Below are 22,348 nucleotides of genomic sequence, written 5' to 3'. Positions count from 1 at the left end.
CATCAAAATCCTAGAGGAGAACATAGGCAGTAACCTGGCCACAGCAACTTCTTTCAAGACACGTCTCCAAAGGCAAGGGAAAGAAAAGCAGAAATGAACTTTTGGGTCTTTCTCAAGATAAAAAGCTTCTGCACAGCAAAGGAAACAGTCAACAAAACAAAGAGGCAACCCACAGAATGGGAGAAGATAATTGCAAATGACCCTACATATAAAGGGCTGGTATCCAAGATCTATAAAGAACTCAAACTCAATACCCAAAAAACAAATAATCAAGTCAAAAAATGGGCAGAAGACATGAACTGCCCATTTTTTAACTGACTTATTTTTGGGGGGGAGGGGATTTGAGTTCTTTATATACTTTGGATACTAACCCTTTATTGGATATATCATTTGCAGATATCTTCTCCTATTCAGTAGGTTGTCTTTTGCTGATTGTTTGCTATGTTAGAAGCTTTTTATTTTGATGTAATCCTAATAGTTTATTTTTTCTTTTATTTCCCTTGCCTCAGGAGACATATCTAGAAAAATGTTATACCCAATGTCAGAGAAATTACTGCCTGTGCTCTCTTACAGGATTTAAAAAAAAAAAAAAGATTGATTTTAGAGCGAGAGAGAGCACAGGTGGGGAGGGGCAGAGAGAGATGGAGGGAGAGAATCTCAAGCAGACTCCCCACTGAGCATGGGGCTTGAGCCATGACCCTGAGATCAAGACCCAAGCCGAAATCCAGTTTTGGACACTTAATCAGCTTAGCCACCCAGGTGCCCCTGTTTTATAGGATTTTTATGATTTCGGGTCTCACACTTAGGTTTTTCATCTCTTTTGACTTTATTTTTGTGTATGATATAAGGAAGTGGTCTAGGTTCATTCTTTTGCATATTGCTCTCCAGTTTTCCCAACACCATTTGTTGAAAACTGTCTTTTTCCCTTTATGTATTCTTCCTTGCTTTGTCAAAGATTAATTGACCATATAATCATGGGTTCATTTCTGGGTTTTCTGTTCTTTCTCATTGATGTGTCTTTTTTTGTGTGTGCCAGTACCATACTGTTTTGATTACTATAGCTTTGTTGTATAACTTGAAGTCTGGAATTAAGATACCTCTAGTACTTATTTTTCAAAATTGCTTTGACAATTCAGGGTTTTCTATGGTTCCATACAAATTTTAGGATTTTTTGTTTCTAGTTTTGTGGAAAATTCTGTTGGTATTTTGATAGGGATTGCATTAAATGTGTAGGTAGCTTTGAGTCATGTAGATATTTTAAAAGTTTTGTTCTTCCATTTCATGAGCATGGAATGTCTTTTCATTTCTTTGTGTTGTCTTCAATTCTTTTATCAGTGGTTTTTGGTTTTTTTTTTAAAGATTTTTGTTTATTTATTTGTTAGAGAATACAAGCAGGGAGAGCAGCAGACGCAGGAAAAAGCAGGCTCCCTGCTGAGCAAGGAGCCCAATGTGGGGCTCCCTGGGACCATGATCCCGGGACCCTGGGATCATGACTCAAGCCAAAGGCAGATGCTTAATCGACTGAGCCACCCAGGCGTCCTATCAGTGTTTTATAGTTTTCTGAGTACAGGCCTTTCACCTCTGTGGTTAAGTTTATTTCTTGGGTACTTAATTATTTTTGGTGCAATTGTAAATGGGATTGCTTTCGTAATTAGAAATGTAGGTGTTTCTGAAAAGTGGGCAAATTGTGGGAAATGTATTGAGTATTGGAAGTCACTTTGCTAGCAACAAGAGGAAGTTAATGGATTGAGAAACAAAGTTGAAAGTTATGAGAAATGTAATCATATAAGGGTTTCACTCTTTACTTAAAAGTATATGTAGGGATGATTTGGTACTCTGTACGTGAGAAGATGGGAGTTACTGCATGGCTGTCAGTATTGAATTGGTTTTTCAAGCTATGAGGACAGTTTGCCTTGAGATGATGAAACATTTCCACTTTGATCCTTTAGTTCAGCGGGAAAAGATGAGCAACCAGGGTTGGAGGGGAATTTGTGGCTGTAGCTTAGGGTTGGCGTTTGCCCTGTGAATCAAAACAGATGCCAATGTTCTTTTGGAAAGTTTGGTGTTAAAATGGAATTTCCAATTGTTTTACAACTAAGTGATTATAGTAATCCTGTGGTTAAAAATCATGCCCCTGGAGGATATTTTAAGTATAATTTTATTAGAAAATTGGCCATAGGAAAATATTGGTTGGGCTTTCTGACTATATATCTGTTTGTTCCTGGTTAACTGGAGCAGGAAACTCTGAAAACTGCATGATGCAAAATGCCCCTCAAATCAGAGCTCCATTTTTAAAAACACATCATTAAGGAATAGCCAGTGTACGGTCATTCATCCTCCAAGAGGAGAAAGTTGCATCTGCTTCATCCCTGAGTGGCCAGGATGAATGGCAGTGAGAGGAGTGACTCTCCTTCCTTGCCAAATGGTTTGACTGTCAGCTGCGGTTGGCTGCAGAATCGGAAAAGCCAGCAAAATCCACCCAATAGACAATTCTTGGTAGACGTCGGATATGTCCAGGGTATTGAAAGCTATAAATTCTGATAAACATTTGCTGCTGTCTGGGTCCAAGGTCGCAGGATTTGGCTTGAATTGGGTTTCAGTCCTTCTAAAAGTAAATTTCGCCCTGATAAATGGAAATAGATTACTTTCTACACAATGTCTTTCCGTTCAGTTGTAAATGGAGAGTGTTTTGAGGAGGCTTCATTTAATAATACCTTATCAGACAGCTTTCAGGAACCTGCAGTGTCTAATATGTCTGTTGCTATGGTAACAGCTGCTTGCTTATGCTCTGCATCTCATATCTGTGTCTTCCATGGGCCCCCTTCTCTTTACCGATGAAGGGGCTTGAAAAATATTCTCCACTGGGAACAATTGCAGCTCTGGTCCTCCACTGTGGAAACTGCACCCGCAGCACTTCATTCTGCTTGGCCTATTGGAAACAGACCTCCAAAGAGTGTCTTTATACACGTCATATGAAAGAAGGAAATCTATAAAGCCTAAGACAAGTGCCCCTCCAGACCTGCCCGAGCAGGCTGCCCCCAGTGTCGGCTCCATAGAACTCTTGCCTAGTTACAGAGAAGTTAACAGATTTTAAGCTGGTGGTAGGGATGTAGGAGCTGCTTTTCTGTGCCTTCATATTCCCACTCTTGTGGGGAAGAAGGGGTAAGGGTGGGTAGCGGTGGGGGGGTGGTGGTTTCTGGCCTCTACATGAGAATGGGAAGGGCCACCTACCATGCATTTCAATACTCTTAAATTATTCTAATTGATCACTGTCCTTCTAAGTGACAGGACACACCACTGGGCTCTTGGAGCATTAATATGAGGAAATTGTTTTTGTTCCTCGGTCACTTAACAAAATATAACCTCATACTGGAGATGGAGGTGGGGTCCTCAGCAGCCCAGGAACACCTTTTTCTCTAGCCCTTCATCTTTTCTGCCTTTGGTAGTTCTTAATTATCCCTTATTTGCTGTACATGCACAGATTTCCCTTCTCTGCTCTTGGCCCTGCACCCTGCACTGGCTGCGGCTTTCTTCTCCCTCTCTCCATCCTTCTCTCTCCCTTGCCCTGCCCCCACTCAGAAGCAATAGTTGGTCTCCTGTGATTTCTTTCTGTCATTGTCTGTGTCTCCCTTTGCTCCTGTGCTTCTGCATCTCTGAGTTTCTGGGACAGGCTGGCTGGCTGGCCCCCCCCTAACTGGGGCAGCGGGTGACCACCAGCCCTGGGGCTTTTGCACCTGCGTGGGTACCAGCTCTCTCACTTTGTCTCTATCTCAGAGGAAGGTAATGAAAATAATCGGGCTTCATTAATTCCAAACCCTGTGAGATGATAGCCATTTGGAGCCTGTTTGCCAATTAGATGGTCTAAATTAGAAGTGACCTTGGTATACTGCCACTGCTTGCCTCTCTGAGTCTAATGAAGCTTTTCTCTCCAATCCATTCTACTTCCCCACTCTCTTTGCTGTTGCCCTGTGTGTGTGTGTGTGTGTGTGTGTGTGTGTGTGTGTGAACTGTTTTTGTGTTTCCCATTCTCTCACTCACCTCCTTTCTTGGGTCTTTCTCATTCTTAGTTTTTAAACTCAAGTTAGGAATATGTTGGTTTCTGGCTCATAAGAATGTGAACGTGGCCCTGAAGTTTTTCCTCATGAGTTTTACATTTAAAAAAGAAAGAAAGAAAGAAAAAAGGATTTTAGGAAGGAAACAAGAGCGAGGAACTAGGCCATCTAACCTCTTGTGGTCCAGTGCCCAGCCTGGCACATTTGGAAGGTAGTAAAGCAAGAGAAAATGGCCGAGGCCCTGCTGCCAAGAGGTCATCTGGTTTGCTGGCTGCAGAAGTCCAGAGACCCGCTGACAGGCCTAGTGGCTGACTAGGTGCAGAAGGGAGCAACCCGACTTCCGCTGTAGCCTTCAGATGCACCACTAGCCCAAATGCTTAGCTTTGGAAGCAGTGGGTTTTAACTTCATTTTTTGAACCTAACCACTTCCTTATTCACAAGGATGTAGAGACTGGCCAGATCTGCATCGGGAAGACCTGTGTCTGAGGCTTTTCCTCTTTTTCCTTCCACTTGAGGTTCTTCATTCTATTGATTTTCATTGAAAAGTGAAGGATTTGAGCCTTCCTTGGGAGTCTAGGTTTTGGGTGAATGTATTTTTTCACTTGTAATAAGGAGCCTTTCAGAAAGGTACCCTAGTTAGGTGAGCGGTGCCAACTAAGGCTGTAGGGATGAGGGCCTCAGGGAAACTAGATTCAACACATATTCTAAGAAAATGTCTTTGTTTTCCAGCATGTGGAACACATTGGTTGTATCAGTCTAACCTCAGACAAGGTGGCTTTGAGAGGTGAATTTGCATGGACAGTCCCATGAGAACTTAACAGGATATACCCCTTGGCTGCTCGAGGCGCTGTATTTGACCATTCCACATCTGTGACCTGCAGCAAGCAAGAAGTGAGGAAGGCTCCTAGTAACTCCAGCTTCTTTCACCAAGAAAGAATAAATACCAGTAGCCCCTCCCAAATATCATCATAGGGACCAGACCCACATCCAAGCCTCTGGGTTTATAAGGCGTGTCCTTAGGGCTTTCGGGCCCAGCTCACCTGATAGACGCTTTAAAGGCAACGAATCATAATCCAGAACAATGGTGAACCCAACAGAGGTAGGAACCTAAGTGTTTATGAACCCAGGTCACCTCTGGGTGACTATCTAAAGATAGTTAACTTGAGTCCATGGATTTCCCCCAGGGGAGCTTGTGATTTCCTGAAATTCTCTGCAGTAGTCTTTGTGTGAAACTATTTCTTTAGGCATCTGAAGCCTTCATCAGATTTTCTGAGGCTATAATCTCTGAAAGGTTAATATTCTGTCGTGTGAGCTTCTTGGGCAGAAGGACTGTGTCTCACTGTATCGTGCAAGTGTGCAGTACAGGGATCCCGTACGATATATAGCGAATGGTGGTCAAATGGATGGGTGAGCAGAGTCACTTGAGGCCCACCCTTCTCAGCACGAAGTTATTTTGAAATTGCTTAAGCTTTAAGACCTTCAGTAGCAGTGTGGAACGTTTTATTTCTATTGTTATTTATGAGAACTGCTTAAACTTGAAGATTTCTAGCATCAGAACAGAACTTCACATTTTTCTTGTATATACGAGATCTCTTTACTTGTTAGGAAGATAGCAGAGCTACTGTTCCCTGACTCTCAGCACCCCAGATCAGATGAATGTTTTTTCCTACGTGCCCATCAGCCCTGCATACTCGGGGGGGAGTCATATGTGGTTATCTAGAAGATTATCACAGAATTGCCCTTTGACTGCCAAGGCCAATCTTGGAAGACCCAAATTCCGAGGAAATAACGGCTCTAATCAATTGAATTTTCTTACTAGAGCAAGCTTTTTTATACGATAGGTTAAAAGTCTATTTTTGTTTTTAAAGATTTGAGAGAGAGAGTGTGTGTGCACGTAGGCGGGGCGGGGGCATGGGAGAGGGAGAGAGAATCCCAAGCAGACTGTGCACTGAGCCCAACGCGAGACTCAATCCCATGACCCTGAAATCGTGACCTGAGCCCAAACCAAAAGTCAGTTGTACAACCGGCTGTGCCAGGCAGGTGCCCCAAAAGTCTGTTTTAACAGTCTTGGGTCCCCTCTATACACCGAGTACTGGGGACATAAATTTAACATACTGAATGTCCGTGGGTGTACAGATTATTAGAAGAAATCTATAGGGTGGTATAGTGAAATGTAGAAAGTGTACCTGTTTTATTGACTGTGTACTGCCACCTCTCCAAACCTGTAACTTTCTCTTTGGTTTCTGAGCCTGGGATGGAGAAGTGGGAAGAGGGAGAGAGGCGGGAGGGAGGAAAGACTGTTTGCATGCGTGTTTTTTCTCTGCAGGGGAGGCGGTGCCATCCAGGTGTTTGAGGGCTGCTGAGGTTTGGGTGCATCTGGGATGGCGCTGGTTATGCTGCAGTCAGGCCATGTCCTTTCATAGCCTGGACGCTGCAGTGCACCCAGGGAAAGGGAAGGTCTTCACAGAACTTGTGCTCAGCACACCTGAGTGACTGCCACTCCCATGACTTTGAGCTATCCATCAGATGCTGTGGCTAAAACAGTCTGAACCTTCCACACCATCTGGTAGCCAGATAGGACTGGAAAACAAGGGGGATGCCAAGGCCAGTGTTGAAGGAATGCTGGCCAACTCTCCTTTTCCTCACGAGGGACCCCCCTTCATGAGCTGTTGGTAGGACTATATGGCTCTTTACAAAATATCCAAAGTTTGAGTGAGATCCCGTGAAAGCTAGTTAGGAGAGGGAGGAATGGACACGGGCACGAGAACTTTAGTGTCTGAGAGCCGCTGTGGGGCCCTCCAGTAGCCTGTGCGGGAAAGAGGCTTCTGTTCTCAACCCCTCTCTGTTGAGAGCCAGCGCAGGTTGGCCCCACCAGAATATCTAGATCCTCACGGTGCCCTTTCCGGATCTTCCTCTTTGCCTCCTGAGAGTTTCGTGCACACCAAAATTTTATATACCAAACCTTTTCTTTCCCTCCAGAGAGAATTTGGGTACACTACAGATGAGAGGATGCAGGTAGATAAAAGTAATTACTTAAACATATATGGGGCAAGACTTACAGGTTTGGAGGCCCAGATTAAGATGCAGAGGAGCATGTGAGGTTGATGATTATATTTCGGGAAGAGTTAATTGATGGAAGGTGAAGGCAGACAAAGAACCTCTGCTTACTGCCTTCTTGAATCCCAATCAGGAATTATGATTAAAGTCGCGGCGAGACAACAGAGGGCTGATGAATTGGTGTCTTTTTTTTTTCTTTTTTGCCGTCATTCACACTTGATTGACTTCAACCTTTCAAGTGCAAAAGTCTCTCTTTTCCATTATTATTCATAGCCATCTGAGTTTTTCTAATTAAAGTGTATGAAAACAATTACTGATCCGTCGTACTGAGTCTGTTAGAGGGGATGTCTGCCTTACTGTAATGCGTATAAAAAGCCCACAGTTTTCTATAATGATGTGCAGCTGAGGTGTTAGATAATTTTATTCTTTTTTACTCTGTAGGGTTTTTTTTTTATTTTTCATGATTCATTTTTCATAATTCCTAAAGATCCCTGGAAAGGACTGATCCTGCAGCTACAACCGAGAAAGGAGGTGGGGGGGAGTCTTTTTTCCTTTCCCTTTCTCCCCCTCTTGCCCCCAACCTCGTGCTCCCCCTTGGCTGAGGACTATAAATTAATCGGTGACCTTTCACTTCTTGGATTCCCGCTGGACTCCCCAACCATACTGGTCAGAAATGCTTTCTATTAAAAAGAAAATGGATGGAATGAGTTTGGCAATCTCTGCTCCATTCCTAACGATTCATCAACAGCTAGCCTTAACCAGCTGCTGACGAGCTTTGTGTGAGGGTGCAGTTGTCTCTGAGCAGCAGTTCTGTGTCACGCACATTCACCTGCCCTGCACCTGCTCTTCATAAACATTAGCTTTCGCAGAATCCTTCTCCGTAGTGCCTGTTGCTTAATTTTTACACCTCTAAGCCTGTGAGTTGCTGAGATGATTCGAATACCCCTAAAAGTATTGAGGAGTTACCGCTTTGGTGTTTACGGGGACAGTTGTCTGGGTTTCCCCTAGCAATGCAGCCTGCCAACCAGTGTTTCTAGGGACCGTGTCCTCAGCTATTCTAAACAAGTCCAGGATCTTAAAAACATTAAAAATTAATAGTAATTTATTTAAACTATTTAATTTTGAACAGTAAAGTAGGTGTTCCAGTCTCCGTACCAGCAAGTACAGATATTATACCTGAGTTTCATGGGAAAAAATTCCTTCAGGTACGGCTGGAAGCCATGTAGAAAGGTTAGTGTTGTGACTGTACTTCCTGTTCAGTTCATTTCTCAGGCTGTCATCAAACAGGAGACCATTTCTAATTCATTTCGCAAGATCATCACCTACTGCCTTTCTACCCTATAGCAGGCAAAGGAATGTTACTTCTTTTTAAATGAACAACCTTTTATCGTTCTGTTGAATTTGAGGGCTGTTTATCATGTTAATGTGGGGCAAATGATAACTTCTTCAGGCAAACTTCTGGCCAGATGTCAGAGAAGCCTGGAGAAAAATGTCTGAGGATCTAACTTGATCCAGGCTGATTCTGGAATTGCTATAATTGCGATATTAGCAAAAATAGCCATGGTCAAGGTGAGGCTATCCTGGTGTAGAATGCTGTGTAGGGTACCTACCCTGTGTGGTTGGGACACTGGCCAGATGCTCCCTCTGATGGTGGGCATCTGAAGCAAAGACTCTAGCAGAAATCCTGGCTGAAGTGAGTCGTAAGAAATGCTCGTTTGCACTTGATCTAGCTTCTAAAGGGTTACAAAATGTTGTTTCCTGGAGAATCTGCCAGTGCGTCTGTGGAGGCTGAGGCCTTCTCTTTGTTCTCTTCTTTTCTTCTTACCCTTTCCTTCGCTCTTATTCCCCTCCTCTTCTTGCCTGAATACATTTTGAAAACAGTACTACAATGCTCCCTGCTTCAAGATTACAGTGTACTTTACTAGGTATGATTTAATTAGGGCCCTTATTATGTTTTCAGCAGCTTAAGGTGGGCCTTTCAACTTATCTACCTAATTGGTTGCACAAGAAGTTTCACAGCCCATGACAAAACATTGTCAGTGATCAAAGTCAAAATTCTGCATAAAGGAAAAATATTAATAATAAGATTATTCTTCAAGTGTGCACTGCTAATTATGTCCAGAATGTAACCGTAGAAACACTTTTGACTGATGTGAGCTTTGTCTAATAAACATGAATCTTCACTGAGCTATGAAAAGTGACACTTCCAGCTTTACACTGGTGAAGGCTAATTTTGCTTATTAAATAATTTTTACACACTTCCCTATTTCGTGTCTCTTTCCTGTCCATTTGACTCTCCTCATTTCTCTGCCTCTTACTCCTCAGGTGACCACCCCTGAGATGGTGATGCCCAGCAGTATGTTCCTGCCAGCAGCTGTTCCAGACCGAGATGGGAACTCCACTTTGGAGGAGGCAGGAAAGCAGCCTGGTTAGTGTCATTCTTGATCCCTACACATGGGAACGAAGTGAAATATTGGGCCAAAATTTTCACTGAGCAGTAGTGCCAAGAATTCTTAGAGTCCTCCCAAGGTGAATGTAACTGATCAAGAGATGTGGGGGCACTTTTGTCACCTGCCTTATACTCTGGCTCTTGGCATGTATTTATATACCATTCATATGGTTTAAAGTGGAAAGAAAATACGGTGAGAACCAGTGGGATTTTGGTGGACACATTTCCCCTGAGATTATACTTTTAGGGAGTGAAGAACCAGAGATTGTCAGTAGACCCGTGACTCCCCATTCTCAGCTGTTAAACAATCTCTTAGGACTTAATTATTAGGGACGTTTGGAGCGTGCGAAGGAATTCAGAGCACTGGGTTAGCTGTCTCTCTAACTTTCCTCTGCACAGAGTTCTTCTTTGAGTCTTCTGGGATTGCCTTAGGACTTTACAGAGAGGTACATTTAGAAAGAACATTGTTTTAGACATGTGCTGGTGCCCCACAGTAGTTCCTAGTTAGATGGGTCATTAGACCTCCACTTAGAGGAGGCTGTCCTCCATCTTTGACCTTTTGTCAGCAGCTAAGATTTCAGTTGGGAAGACTTCAGCCCCACTACTGCCCCAACTCCACCCTATAAATTTTCCATATTAGAAGGTAAACAGCTGACTTTAAAAGGGTCAGAATATGGGTGTGATGGCATCACTGTAGAAAATAATTTTTATATAATTTAATGGCCAGTTGAATGTTCATTTCTTATGGAACAGAGAGGACAGTCAAAAGTTATAACAAATTATGCTAAAAAACATATTCCAAAATTTCTTATATTACAATGGACAACAGTTATCTTAAAATCCCCACAATTTAGGATAGCATTAATTCACATATTTTTTAGTTCAGGTCCACGCAAAAGGGGAATCCAGTCTAAGATCAGTAACCTTCAAACCAGTTCTTGAGAAACTCAAGATTCTGAGTCAAGCAACTGAATGACGTGTAAAAACAGATCCAAGATAGGATACAGACCTATTATGAATGCAACTTTTTTATTTCCTTTTAGTCCCCTCTGTTCATGTGCACTTGCTTCTAGTATATACTTTTTTCAGGGGCTGTGTGGAGAGACTCTGTGTTCCAGTTGGGTATTTCCCTTACTATAAGATTCAGTGTTCACAAGGACTCGCTAGGTAGATAGCTGTGGGTGCCATCCTTGAAACAAAGCCTTCTTTATCACTGGGCTTGGCTTTTTTTTTCTTTTTTTTTTTTTTCTTTTTCTTTTTTAATTACAGAAACCTCAGAGGATCTGGGAAAGAACATCTTGCCCTCTGTAAGCGCAGAGCACAGTGGAGATCTGAAGCCCTCTTCTGCTGACCCAGGCTCTGTGAGAGAAGATTCCGGCTTCCTATGCTGGAAGAAGGGGTGCAATCAGGTTTTCAAAACTTCTGCCACTCTTCAGACGCACTTCAATGAGGTTCATGCCAAGAGGCCTCAGCTGCCTGTGTCAGATCGCCATGTGTACAAGTATCGCTGTAATCAGTGCAGCCTGGCTTTCAAGACCATTGAAAAGCTGCAGCTCCATTCTCAGTACCACGTGATCAGAGCTGCCACAATGTGCTGTCTTTGTCAGCGTAGTTTCCGAACTTTTCAGGCTCTGAAAAAACACCTTGAGACAAGCCACCTGGAGCTGAGTGAGGCTGACATCCAGCAACTTTATGGAGGCCTTCTGGCCAATGGGGACCTCCTGGCTATGGGAGACCCTACCCTGGCAGAGGACCACACCATAATTGTTGAGGAAGACAAGGAGGAAGAGAGTGACTTAGAAGACAAACAGAGCCCAACGGGCAGCGACTCTGGGTCAGTACAAGAAGATTCAGGCTCAGAGCCAAAGAGAGCTCTACCTTTCAGAAAAGGCCCCAACTTCACCATGGAAAAATTTCTAGACCCTTCTCGCCCGTACAAGTGTACAGTCTGCAAGGAATCTTTCACTCAAAAGAACATCCTACTAGTGCACTACAATTCTGTCTCCCACCTGCATAAGTTAAAGAGAGCCCTTCAGGAATCGGCAACTGGTCAGCCAGAACCCACCAGCAGCCCAGACAACAAACCTTTCAAGTGTAACACTTGTAACGTGGCCTATAGCCAGAGTTCCACTTTGGAGATCCACATGCGGTCTGTGTTGCATCAAACCAAGGCCCGAGCAGCCAAGCTGGAAGCTGCAAGTGGCGGTAGCAATGGGACGGGGAACAACAGCAGTATCTCCCTGAGCTCTTCCACCCCAAGTCCTGTGAGCACCAGTGGCAGTAACACCTTTACCACCACCAATCCAAGCAGCGCTGGCATCACTCCGAGCTCCAATTTACTGAGCCAAGTGACCACTGAAAGTGTAGGGATGCCGCCCCTGGGGAATCCCATCAGTGCCAACATCACTTCCCCTTCAGAGCCCAAGGAGGCCAATCGGAAGAAGCTGGCGGATATGATTGCATCCAGGCAGCAGCAGCAGCAGCAGCAACAGCAGCAGCAGCAGCAGCAGCAGCAGCAAGCACAGACACTGGCCCAGGCCCAGGCTCAAGTTCAAGCTCACTTGCAGCAGGAGCTGCAGCAGCAGGCTGCCCTGATCCAGTCCCAGCTGTTTAACCCCACCCTGCTTCCTCACTTCCCCATGACCACAGAGACCCTGCTGCAACTGCAGCAACAGCAGCATCTCCTCTTCCCCTTCTACATCCCCAGTGCCGAGTTCCAGCTCAACCCGGAGGTGAGCTTGCCAGTGACCAGCGGGGCGCTGACACTGACGGGGACAGGCGCGGGCCTGCTAGACGATCTGAAGGCTCAGGTTCAGATCCCACCACAGAGCCACCAGCAGATCCTGCAGCAGCAACAGCAAAGCCAGCTCTCTCTGTCCCAGACTCACTCTGCCCTGCTACAACCCAGCCAGCACTCCGAAAAGAAAAACAAACCGATCATCAAAGAAAAGGAAAAAGAAAGCCAGAGAGAGAGGGACAGTGCCGAGGTGGGAGAGGGCAACCCGGGACCCAAGGAATCGCTGCCAGATGCCTTGAAGGCTAAAGAGAAGAAAGAGCTGGCACCAGCAGCTAGTTCTGAGCCTTCCATGCTCCCTCCACGCATTGCCTCAGACGCAAGAGGGAACGCCACCAAGGCCCTGCTGGAGAACTTTGGCTTTGAGCTGGTCATTCAGTACAATGAGAATAAGCAGAAGGTGCAGAAGAAGAATGGGAAGACTGAGCAGGGAGAGAATCTGGAAAAGCTTGAGTGTGACTCCTGTGGCAAGTTGTTTTCTAACATCTTGATTTTAAAGAGTCATCAAGAGCATGTTCATCAAAACTATTTTCCCTTTAAACAGCTAGAGAGATTTGCCAAACAGTACCGAGAGCACTACGACAAACTGTACCCCCTGAGGCCCCAGACCCCAGAGCCACCGCCACCACCTCCCCCACCACCTCCTCCACCCCCTCTTCCTGCAGCACCGCCTCAGCCCGCTTCCACACCAGCCATCCCTGCGTCAGCCCCACCCATCACCTCACCGACGATCGCACCCACCCAGCCATCCGTGCCACTCACCCAACTCTCCATGCCCATGGAGCTGCCCATCTTCTCACCACTGATGATGCAGACGATGCCACTGCAGACCTTGCCGGCTCAGCTGCCCCCTCAGCTTGGACCTGTGGAGCCTCTGCCTGCGGACCTGGCCCAACTGTACCAGCATCAGCTCAATCCCAGCCTGCTCCAACAGCAGAACAAGAGGCCTCGCACCAGGATCACCGACGACCAGCTCCGGGTCCTGCGGCAGTATTTTGACATTAACAACTCCCCCAGTGAAGAGCAGATCAAAGAAATGGCAGACAAGTCCGGGTTGCCCCAGAAAGTGATCAAGCACTGGTTCAGAAACACCCTCTTCAAAGAGCGTCAGCGGAACAAGGATTCCCCTTACAACTTCAGCAATCCTCCTATCACCAGCCTGGAGGAGCTCAAGCTCGACTCCCGGCCCCCTTCGCCGGAACCTCAGAAGCAGGAGTACTGGGGAAGCAAGAGGTCTTCGAGAACAAGGTTTACTGACTACCAGCTGAGGGTCCTACAGGACTTCTTTGATGCCAATGCTTATCCAAAGGATGACGAATTTGAGCAACTCTCTAATTTACTCAACCTTCCAACTCGAGTCATAGTGGTGTGGTTTCAAAATGCCCGACAGAAGGCCAGGAAAAATTATGAGAATCAGGGGGAGGGTAAAGATGGAGAGCGGCGTGAGCTTACAAATGACAGGTATATTCGAACGAGCAACCTGAACTACCAGTGCAAAAAATGTAGCCTGGTGTTTCAGCGCATCTTTGATCTCATCAAGCATCAGAAGAAGCTGTGTTACAAGGATGAGGATGAGGAGGGGCAGGATGACAGCCAAAATGAGGATTCCATGGATGCCATGGAAATCCTGACCCCCACCAGCTCCTCCTGCAGCACCCCAATGCCCGCACAGGCTTACAGCGCCCCAGCACCATCAGCCAACACCGCTTCCTCCGCCTTCTTGCAGCTCACAGCAGAGGCCGACGAACTGGCCACTTTCAGTTCAAAAACAGAGGCAAGTGATGAGAAACCAAAGCAGGCTGAACCTCCCAGTGCACAGCCAAACCAAACCCAAGAAAAGCAAGGACAACCAAAGGCAGAGCTGCAGCAAGACCAGCCTGAGCAGAAGACAAACGCGGCCCAGCAAAAGCTGCCACAGCTCACCTCCCCCACTTCGTTACCACAGCCTCCTCCACAAGCACCCCCGCCTCAGTGCCCCTTACCCCAGTCGAGCCCCAGTCCTTCCCAGCTCTCCCACCTGCCCCTCAAGCCCCTCCACACGTCAACTCCTCAACAGTTGGCAAACCTACCTCCTCAGCTAATCCCCTACCAGTGTGATCAGTGTAAGTTGGCATTTCCGTCATTTGAGCACTGGCAGGAGCATCAGCAGCTTCATTTCCTGAGTGCACAGAACCAGTTCATCCACCCCCAGTTTTTGGACAGGTCACTGGATATGCCTTTCATGCTCTTTGACCCTAGTAACCCACTCCTGGCGAGCCAGCTGCTCTCTGGGGCTATACCTCAGATTCCAGCCAGCTCGGCCACGTCTCCTTCGACTCCAACCTCCACAATGAACACTCTGAAGAGGAAGCTGGAGGAAAAGGCCAGTGCAAGCCCTGGAGAAAATGACAGTGGCACGGGAGGAGAAGAACCTCAGAGAGACAAGCGTTTGCGGACAACCATTACACCAGAACAGCTAGAGATTCTGTACCAAAAGTATCTATTAGACTCCAATCCAACTCGAAAGATGTTGGATCATATTGCGCACGAGGTGGGCTTGAAGAAACGTGTGGTACAAGTCTGGTTTCAGAATACCCGAGCCCGGGAACGGAAAGGACAGTTCCGGGCTGTGGGCCCAGCGCAGGCCCACAGAAGATGCCCTTTTTGCAGAGCACTCTTCAAAGCCAAGACTGCCCTTGAGGCTCATATCCGGTCCCGTCATTGGCATGAAGCCAAGAGAGCAGGCTACAACCTAACTCTGTCTGCAATGCTCTTAGACTGCGATGGGGGACTCCAGATGAAAGGGGACATTTTTGATGGAGCCAGCTTTTCCCACCTACCCCCAAGCAGTAGTGATGGCCAAGGTGTCCCCCTCTCACCTGTGAGTAAAACCATGGAGTTGTCTCCCCGAACTCTTCTTAGTCCTTCTTCCATCAAGGTGGAAGGGATTGAAGACTTTGAAAGCCCCTCCATGTCCTCAGTTAATCTGAACTTTGACCAAACTAAGCTGGACAATGATGACTGTTCCTCTGTCAACACAGCAATCACAGATACCACTACTGGAGATGAGGGCAATGCAGATAATGACAGTGCGACGGGAATAGCAACTGAAACCAAATCCTCTTCTGCACCCAGTGAAGGGTTGACCAAAGCAGCCATGATGGCAATGTCTGAGTATGAAGATCGGTTGTCATCTGGTCTGGTCAGCCCAGCCCCAAGCTTTTACAGCAAGGAATATGACAATGAAGGTACAGTGGACTACAGTGAAACCTCGAGCCTTGCAGACCCCTGCTCCCCGAGTCCTGGTGCAAGTGGGTCAGCAGGCAAATCTGGAGACAGTGGGGATCGGCCAGGGCAGAAACGTTTTCGCACTCAAATGACCAATCTGCAGCTGAAAGTCCTCAAGTCATGCTTTAATGACTATAGGACGCCCACCATGCTAGAGTGTGAGGTCCTGGGCAATGATATTGGACTGCCAAAGAGAGTTGTTCAGGTCTGGTTCCAGAATGCCCGGGCAAAAGAAAAGAAGTCCAAGTTAAGCATGGCCAAGCATTTTGGTATAAACCAAACAAGTTACGAGGGACCGAAAACAGAGTGCACTTTGTGTGGCATCAAGTACAGCGCTCGGCTGTCTGTACGTGACCATATCTTTTCCCAGCAGCATATCTCCAAAGTTAAGGACACCATTGGAAGCCAGTTGGACAAGGAGAAAGAATACTTTGACCCAGCCACTGTACGTCAGTTGATGGCTCAACAAGAGTTGGACCGGATTAAAAAGGCCAATGAGGTCCTCGGACTGGCAGCTCAGCAGCAAGGGATGTTTGACAATGCCCCTCTTCAGGCTCTTAACCTTCCTACAGCATATCCGGCGCTCCAGGGCATTCCTCCTGTGTTGCTCCCTGGCCTCAACAGCCCTTCCTTGCCGGGCTTTACTCCATCCAACACAGGTGGGTTCTGCTCAAGGTGGTGCTTACAGCATTAAATAGTTGCCCAAACAGCACTTTGTTCTGGGGCTACTACCCAGGCCCTCTGAATGTTGGACAGATAAGCAGAAGCTTCCCTTTCTAGCTTTCTAATAGCAGCAGAACTTCCGGTGCCTTCCACTAAGTCTCCCTAGTGCTGTGGTTCTATGACTTCCCAGTCTCAGGGATGGGGCCCTCTGGTTTGAACAGTCTGCTCTGAAATGATTCTCTTGCCCTGTGTGCAGTAACACTACCAGGGTGTATGCTACAGGGAAGAACTTGAGGGTCCTGGCATCCTAAGTCCTGGATTATTTTCAAGAAAAAGGTTTCCAGCATAGATCCTTCCAGTCAGTCTTTGTGAGATTGCCAGTCCCATCTAGATAGTTGTTGAAAATAGAAGACCTTTGATTATTGTAGCTAATTCTGGATTGTGCTTTATGGAAACTGGTTCCAGAGAACTTAAATCAAGTAAGTCTTTGTCCTTACCTGTTGTTACCCCCTGTGTTTTTTTAGAGAGCTGTTCTGGCAGAACTGCTATCGAGAAGAAGCTCTCATAAATGGATCCTTACTCCTGGGCTTCTTACCTAGACAGAACAACAGCGGTTATACTAATTCCATTATATTGAGACTACCTTTGTACTTGAATGCACTGACCAGGACTCTTGTGTTGGGCAGTACAGTTCTGAGTCTGCAGACAAAAAATATTAATGCTCATTTTTAGGAGTCTTCATCACCCCTTCATTTCCTTTCACCCATCTCTCTCTCTCTCTGATCCCCCCAGTCCCCTAATTCAGTCATATACTTGGTACTCTTATTTTTCTATTATTAATAGGGAGTTTGATAGTTCTTCCTGTATCCCTTTCTTGTTCCTCCTCCTCTGCCCTCACCTGTCTTCTCCACAGCCAGCTGTCTTTCCTAAATTGAACCTCCAGGATCCTGTGAAATTGAGGTGCAAGTCAGCAAGATCCCCCCAACCAACCCAGTCCCACCCCAGGCCTGCACTGACCAGTGTACCTTTACCAAAGGAGAGCCCTTCAGAGTGCTTCCTTGCCTTCAAAATGGGTCTCTGTTCCCAGGGATTGAAGTGGTAAAGGCATTGAGATATATAAGTCATTGCTTATAGTTGTTGGCAAGTAAGGTCACAGAATCATGCTAAAGCCAACTAGACAAAAGCCAAGAATCAAGCTATGGAAAGTGTCTAGGCCCTGAATTACCCTTGCAGCCCAGGACCTTGACAGAAGGGCTTGGGATGGCCCCAAATTTCATAATAATGTGAAAAAAAAAAAAAAAAAACCAAAACAGAATGTCTGATCTATTCCCCTTGTTTTACAGATGAGAAAACTGAGGGCCAGAGAGGTCAAGACCATTCAGCAAGCTAGGGTAGGAGCCAGAGCTCCCACCCAGGCCTCCAGGCTCCCAGTGCTATGTGCTCCTTCCACAACACCCAATATGAGCCAGTCAGTCAACAGGTATATGTTTAGTGCTACTCAGGTTCTGACCACTAAGAGTGGACTCAAGATAGAAAGGTATGCTCTTAATTATTAGAGGCAACCAGGGTTACCAGTGTGTCCCAGTTACCACCACCTGACTATACCACAGCTCACAGGAACACTGGATCTGGAATGGGGGAAGGAACTTGTATTAAGTATGTTAGGTCCAATGGTAAGCTCTTTCCATATGACCTTTCCTTTAGTCACTACAACCATGTATCGTAGAAAGTTGAGGTTCCATGCAGTCAGTGGCCCTAAGGCCACATAGCAGCTGTGTGTCAAACGCAGTCCACACTGCCTCAGTCTGACTCCAGAGGTGCATGACCGGTATCAGGGCGATGAAATGCCTTACTTGGTTCTAATCTTGCTGATGAGAAAACTGAGGCCACAGAATTATTTTGAGAATATACTGAGCTACTACGTCAAACATGGTTAATACAGAGCTTGGTAAATACAGCTAGGATTCTGTAAATGATCCTTGAAATTTCTTTCTCTTCTATTCAAGATACAGAAGTCAGTTTAAGACCTCCTGACCCAGATCTTTCTCCTGAAAGCCTGATGCCACAGAGATGGAGAAATCACTAGATGTTTTTCCTTTGCCTCGCTGATCTTTTGGCTCTGGCTCCAACCTGCAACTTGGAGCAGGCCTGCTGCCTAGAAGTAGGCAGAAAGAACCATGTCCTAAGTTGTCGAATTCCTCATCCATTCACCCTCCATCTTGTGCATGCCAGTTTAACCAGTGAACCTTTACTGGCATTTTTCAGAGTCAGATACTTCTTTCTGGTTTCAGTTCCTTCTGTGCACTGAGGAAATTGGATGACTTCATCTCAGTGGTCCCTGTGTGCTGTTTTGAAAGAGCAAATTAATGCTGCTATATAAAGCCAAGGAAAGCATCCTCCTTGGCTTTCCAAACATTAGTGGATATTTTTCTGGGATTGGCACCTCGAGGCAACCTTATTCTCTTCATCTGAAGGTTGAAGGTTTTTACATGCTGCACCAGTATGAAGCCAGCCTTGTCTTCCCCCAGGTCTGGGCTTCTCCGTTTTTTCCTCACAAGGACAGCATCAATGTTCTAGAACCCCCTCATCCCCAGCTTTCTGGCAGAAGGTGGTCCAGATGAAATAGTGAGCTGTGGGATTTTTTATTTTACGTTTTGGTGCCCTTTGAAGAGAAGGGATGAATATGGTCTAGTGTCTTACGTGTGGTGAATGGAATGATCCGAGGTCTGCTGCCTGTGGAATTCTCAGCATCTCATCACTTAGCACATCTTTTCTCCTTGCCCCACTCTGCTGTCCTCCACCACCACCACCCCCTTGCTAGTCTTAATGCACCTGCAGCCTGATGTATAAGGAGCAATGCTGTCTTCCATCACCCTGGAACAAAAGACTCAAACCAGGAAAGAAATAGGATGTTGGGCTCTGGACTAGGTGAAGGCCTTATAGGCAGAGTGTGACTGCAGATGGGGTTGTACCCCATGTGGACCCAGTAACTTGGTCAAAGACAGCTGCTACCCATAAGTATGAGTAGATTTCGAAGTCTTAGAAAGCGGTGGTACCAACACTTCTGATACCGCTCTTCTCCTCGTCCTGGGGGTGCTTTATCAAGCAACTGCAGCCTTTCTGTATGTCATTCAAATGTGTAGGAAGAGAAAATGCTCATTTCGCCAGTAAAGTTCACAGTCGTCTTCCTAGATGGTTACAGTTTTCAGCAGATTGGTTAAAACAGATCGGCTGAGCCAAGCAACGGGACAGTTTTCCCTGAATGGATTGTTTGGGTTTCTTCCCATTGCTCCTCCTCCTCTCTGCCCTCTTAACACATCCATTCAGTCGTAGCAGTGGAGGCCAGAGAGGCACATTTGTTTGTTCATACAATCTTGGGGCTGGGCCAGGTTTCTTGCATTTTTGCTCTTGTCTCCTGTCACCTCACTCTTCTACAACTTCTGGTGGGGCCTCTTAGCTACACTCTTTCTGTGGAGCTTTGATGAAGGCCTTTGGTTCAAATGTCCCAGCTGGAACAGCTAGGTTAGGGAACTGGGCAAAGAACATATGAATCAGTGGGTGTGGCATGTGTGGCAGGAAGGTTAACAGTTGTTTAACTGAAAGGAGAAGTAGGGGAGCTGCCCCAGGATTGGGCACTGGTTAGAATACAAGGCTATCCAACCCTGAGCCTGGTGAGAACCTGCTATTGAAAATGGTGGTTTTGAGAGGGTCTTTGAACTTTAAACCTTGAGATCTCAGACTAAATGCCAGTGACACAAGTCAAACATCTTGAGCTTCGGCCTCACCACCCCAGACTGACCTATGGTTCTTTCTCTCTGTCTTCATTTTTTTCAGCTTTAACATCTCCTAAACCGAACTTGATGGGTCTGCCCAGCACAACAGTTCCTTCCCCTGGCCTCCCCACATCTGGATTACCAAATAAACCGTCCTCAGCATCGCTGAGCTCCCCAACCCCAGCACAAGCCACCATGGCGATGGCCCCTCAGCAACCACCCCAACCCCAGCAGCAGCAGCCACAGGTGCAGCCGCCGCCGCCCACAACTCAGCCACCCCCGACGCCACAGCTCCCACCACAACAGCAGCAACAGCAACGCAAGGACAAAGACAGCGAGAAGGTAAAGGAGAAGGAAAAGGCACACAAAGGGAAAGGGGAGCCCCTCCCTGTCCCCAAGAAGGAGAAAGGAGAGGCCCCCGCAGCGGCCACAGCCACGATCTCGGCCCCGCTGCCTGCCATGGAGTACGCAGTGGACCCTGCACAGCTGCAGGCCCTGCAGGCAGCCTTGACTTCAGACCCCACGGCGTTGCTCACGAGCCAGTTCCTTCCTTACTTTGTACCAGGCTTCTCTCCTTATTATGCCCCCCAGATCCCTGGCGCCCTGCAGAGCGGGTACCTGCAGCCTATGTATGGCATGGAAGGCCTGTTCCCCTACAGCCCTGCGCTGTCGCAGGCCCTGATGGGGCTGTCCCCAGGCTCCCTACTGCAGCAGTACCAGCAATACCAGCAGAGTCTGCAGGAGGCGATCCAGCAGCAGCAGCAGCGGCAACTACAGCAGCAGCAGCAAAAAGTGCAGCAGCAGCCCAAAGTAAGCCAAACCCCAGTCCCCCAGGGGGCTGCTTCCCCAGACAAAGACCCTGCCAAAGAATCCCCCAAACCAGAAGAGCAGAAAAACGCACCCCGTGAGGTGTCCCCCCTCCTGCCGAAACCCCCCGAAGAGCCAGAAGCGGAAAGCAAAAGTGCGGACTCCCTCTACGACCCCTTCATTGTTCCAAAGGTGCAGTACAAGTTGGTCTGCCGCAAGTGCCAGGCGGGCTTCGGTGACGAGGAGGCAGCGAGGAGCCACCTGAAGTCCCTCTGCTTCTTCGGCCAGTCTGTGGTGAACCTGCAAGAGATGGTGCTTCACGTCCCCACGGGCGGCGGCGGCAGTGGCGGCGGCGGCGGCGGCAGCAGCGGCGGTAGTGGCGGCGGCTCGTACCACTGCCTGGCGTGCGAGAGCGCGCTCTGTGGGGAGGAAGCTCTGAGTCAACATCTCGAGTCGGCCTTGCACAAACACAGAACAATCACGAGAGCAGCAAGAAACGCCAAAGAGCACCCTAGTTTATTACCTCACTCTGCCTGCTTCCCCGATCCTAGCACCGCATCTACCTCGCAGTCTGCCGCTCACTCAAACGACAGCCCCCCTCCCCCGTCGGCCGCCGCCCCCTCCTCGTCCTCCGCTTCCCCCCACGCCTCCAGGAAGTCTTGGCCGCAAGTGGTCTCCCGGGCTTCAGCCGGGAAGCCCCCTTCTTTTCCTCCTCTCTCCTCATCTTCAACGGTTACCTCAAGTTCATGCAGCACCTCAGGGGTTCAGCCCTCGATGCCAACAGACGACTATTCGGAGGAGTCTGACACGGATCTCAGCCAAAAGTCCGACGGACCGGCGAGCCCGGTGGAGGGTCCCAAAGACCCCAGCTGCCCCAAGGACAGTGGTCTGACCAGTGTAGGAACGGACACCTTCAGATTGTAAGCTTTGAAGATGAACAATACAAACAAATGAATTTAAATAAAAAGATTAATAACAAACCAATTTCAAAAATAGACTAACTGCAATTCCAAAGCTTCTAACCAAAAAAAAAAAAAAAAAAAAAGAAAAAAGAAAAAAAAAAGAAAAAAAGGAAAAAAAAAAAACAGAAAAAGCGTGGGTTGTTTTCCCATATACCTATCTATGCCGGTGATTTTACATTCTCGTCTTTTCTTTTTTTCTTTTAATATTAAAAAAGAAAAAAAAAAACCTTAACCCTGTTACATTGTGTCCTTTTGAAGGTACTATTGGTCTGGGAAACAGAAGTCCGCAGGGCCTCCCTAATGTCTTTGGAGCTTAAACCCCTTGTATATTTGCCCCTTTTCAATAAACACCCCACGTTGATAGCACACAGGAGCCCGGCATGCACTGTATGGGAAAGCAGTCCACCTTGTTACAGTTTTAAATTTCTTGCTATCTTAGCATTCAGATACCAATGGCTTGCTAAAAGAAAAAAAGAAATGTAATGTCTTTTTATTCTCAGGTCAATCGCTCACACTTTGTTCTG

General features: G+C 46.9%; 1 protein-coding gene across 2 annotated transcripts in view; it reads left to right on the top strand.

Moving 5' to 3' along the window:
* The window catches only part of ZFHX3 (zinc finger homeobox 3), a 232,001-nt gene extending 209,945 nt beyond the window's left edge, over positions 1-22,056 (top strand). Inside the window, exons 7-9 of one of the 2 annotated variants that reach the window (XM_032854052.1) lie at positions 9,435-9,537; positions 10,828-16,278; positions 20,117-22,056. In XM_032854052.1, coding sequence (XP_032709943.1) covers positions 9,435-9,537; positions 10,828-16,278; positions 20,117-21,786 — 7,224 coding nt within the window. In that variant the 3' untranslated portion in view covers positions 21,787-22,056. The remainder of the gene's footprint in view (positions 1-9,434; positions 9,538-10,827; positions 16,279-20,116) is intronic. The other variant, XM_032854051.1, reaches the window with a different exon arrangement.
* The last annotated feature ends 292 nt before the right edge of the window (positions 22,057-22,348 follow it).

This window comes from Lontra canadensis, unplaced genomic scaffold, assembly GCF_010015895.1.
Source record: "Lontra canadensis isolate GAN:19392208 unplaced genomic scaffold, GSC_riverotter_1.0 scaffold8, whole genome shotgun sequence".
Lineage (NCBI taxonomy): Eukaryota > Metazoa > Chordata > Mammalia > Carnivora > Mustelidae > Lontra > Lontra canadensis.
The sequence above is the reverse complement of the archived record's forward strand: the minus strand, read 5'-3'. Positions and strand labels throughout refer to the sequence as shown.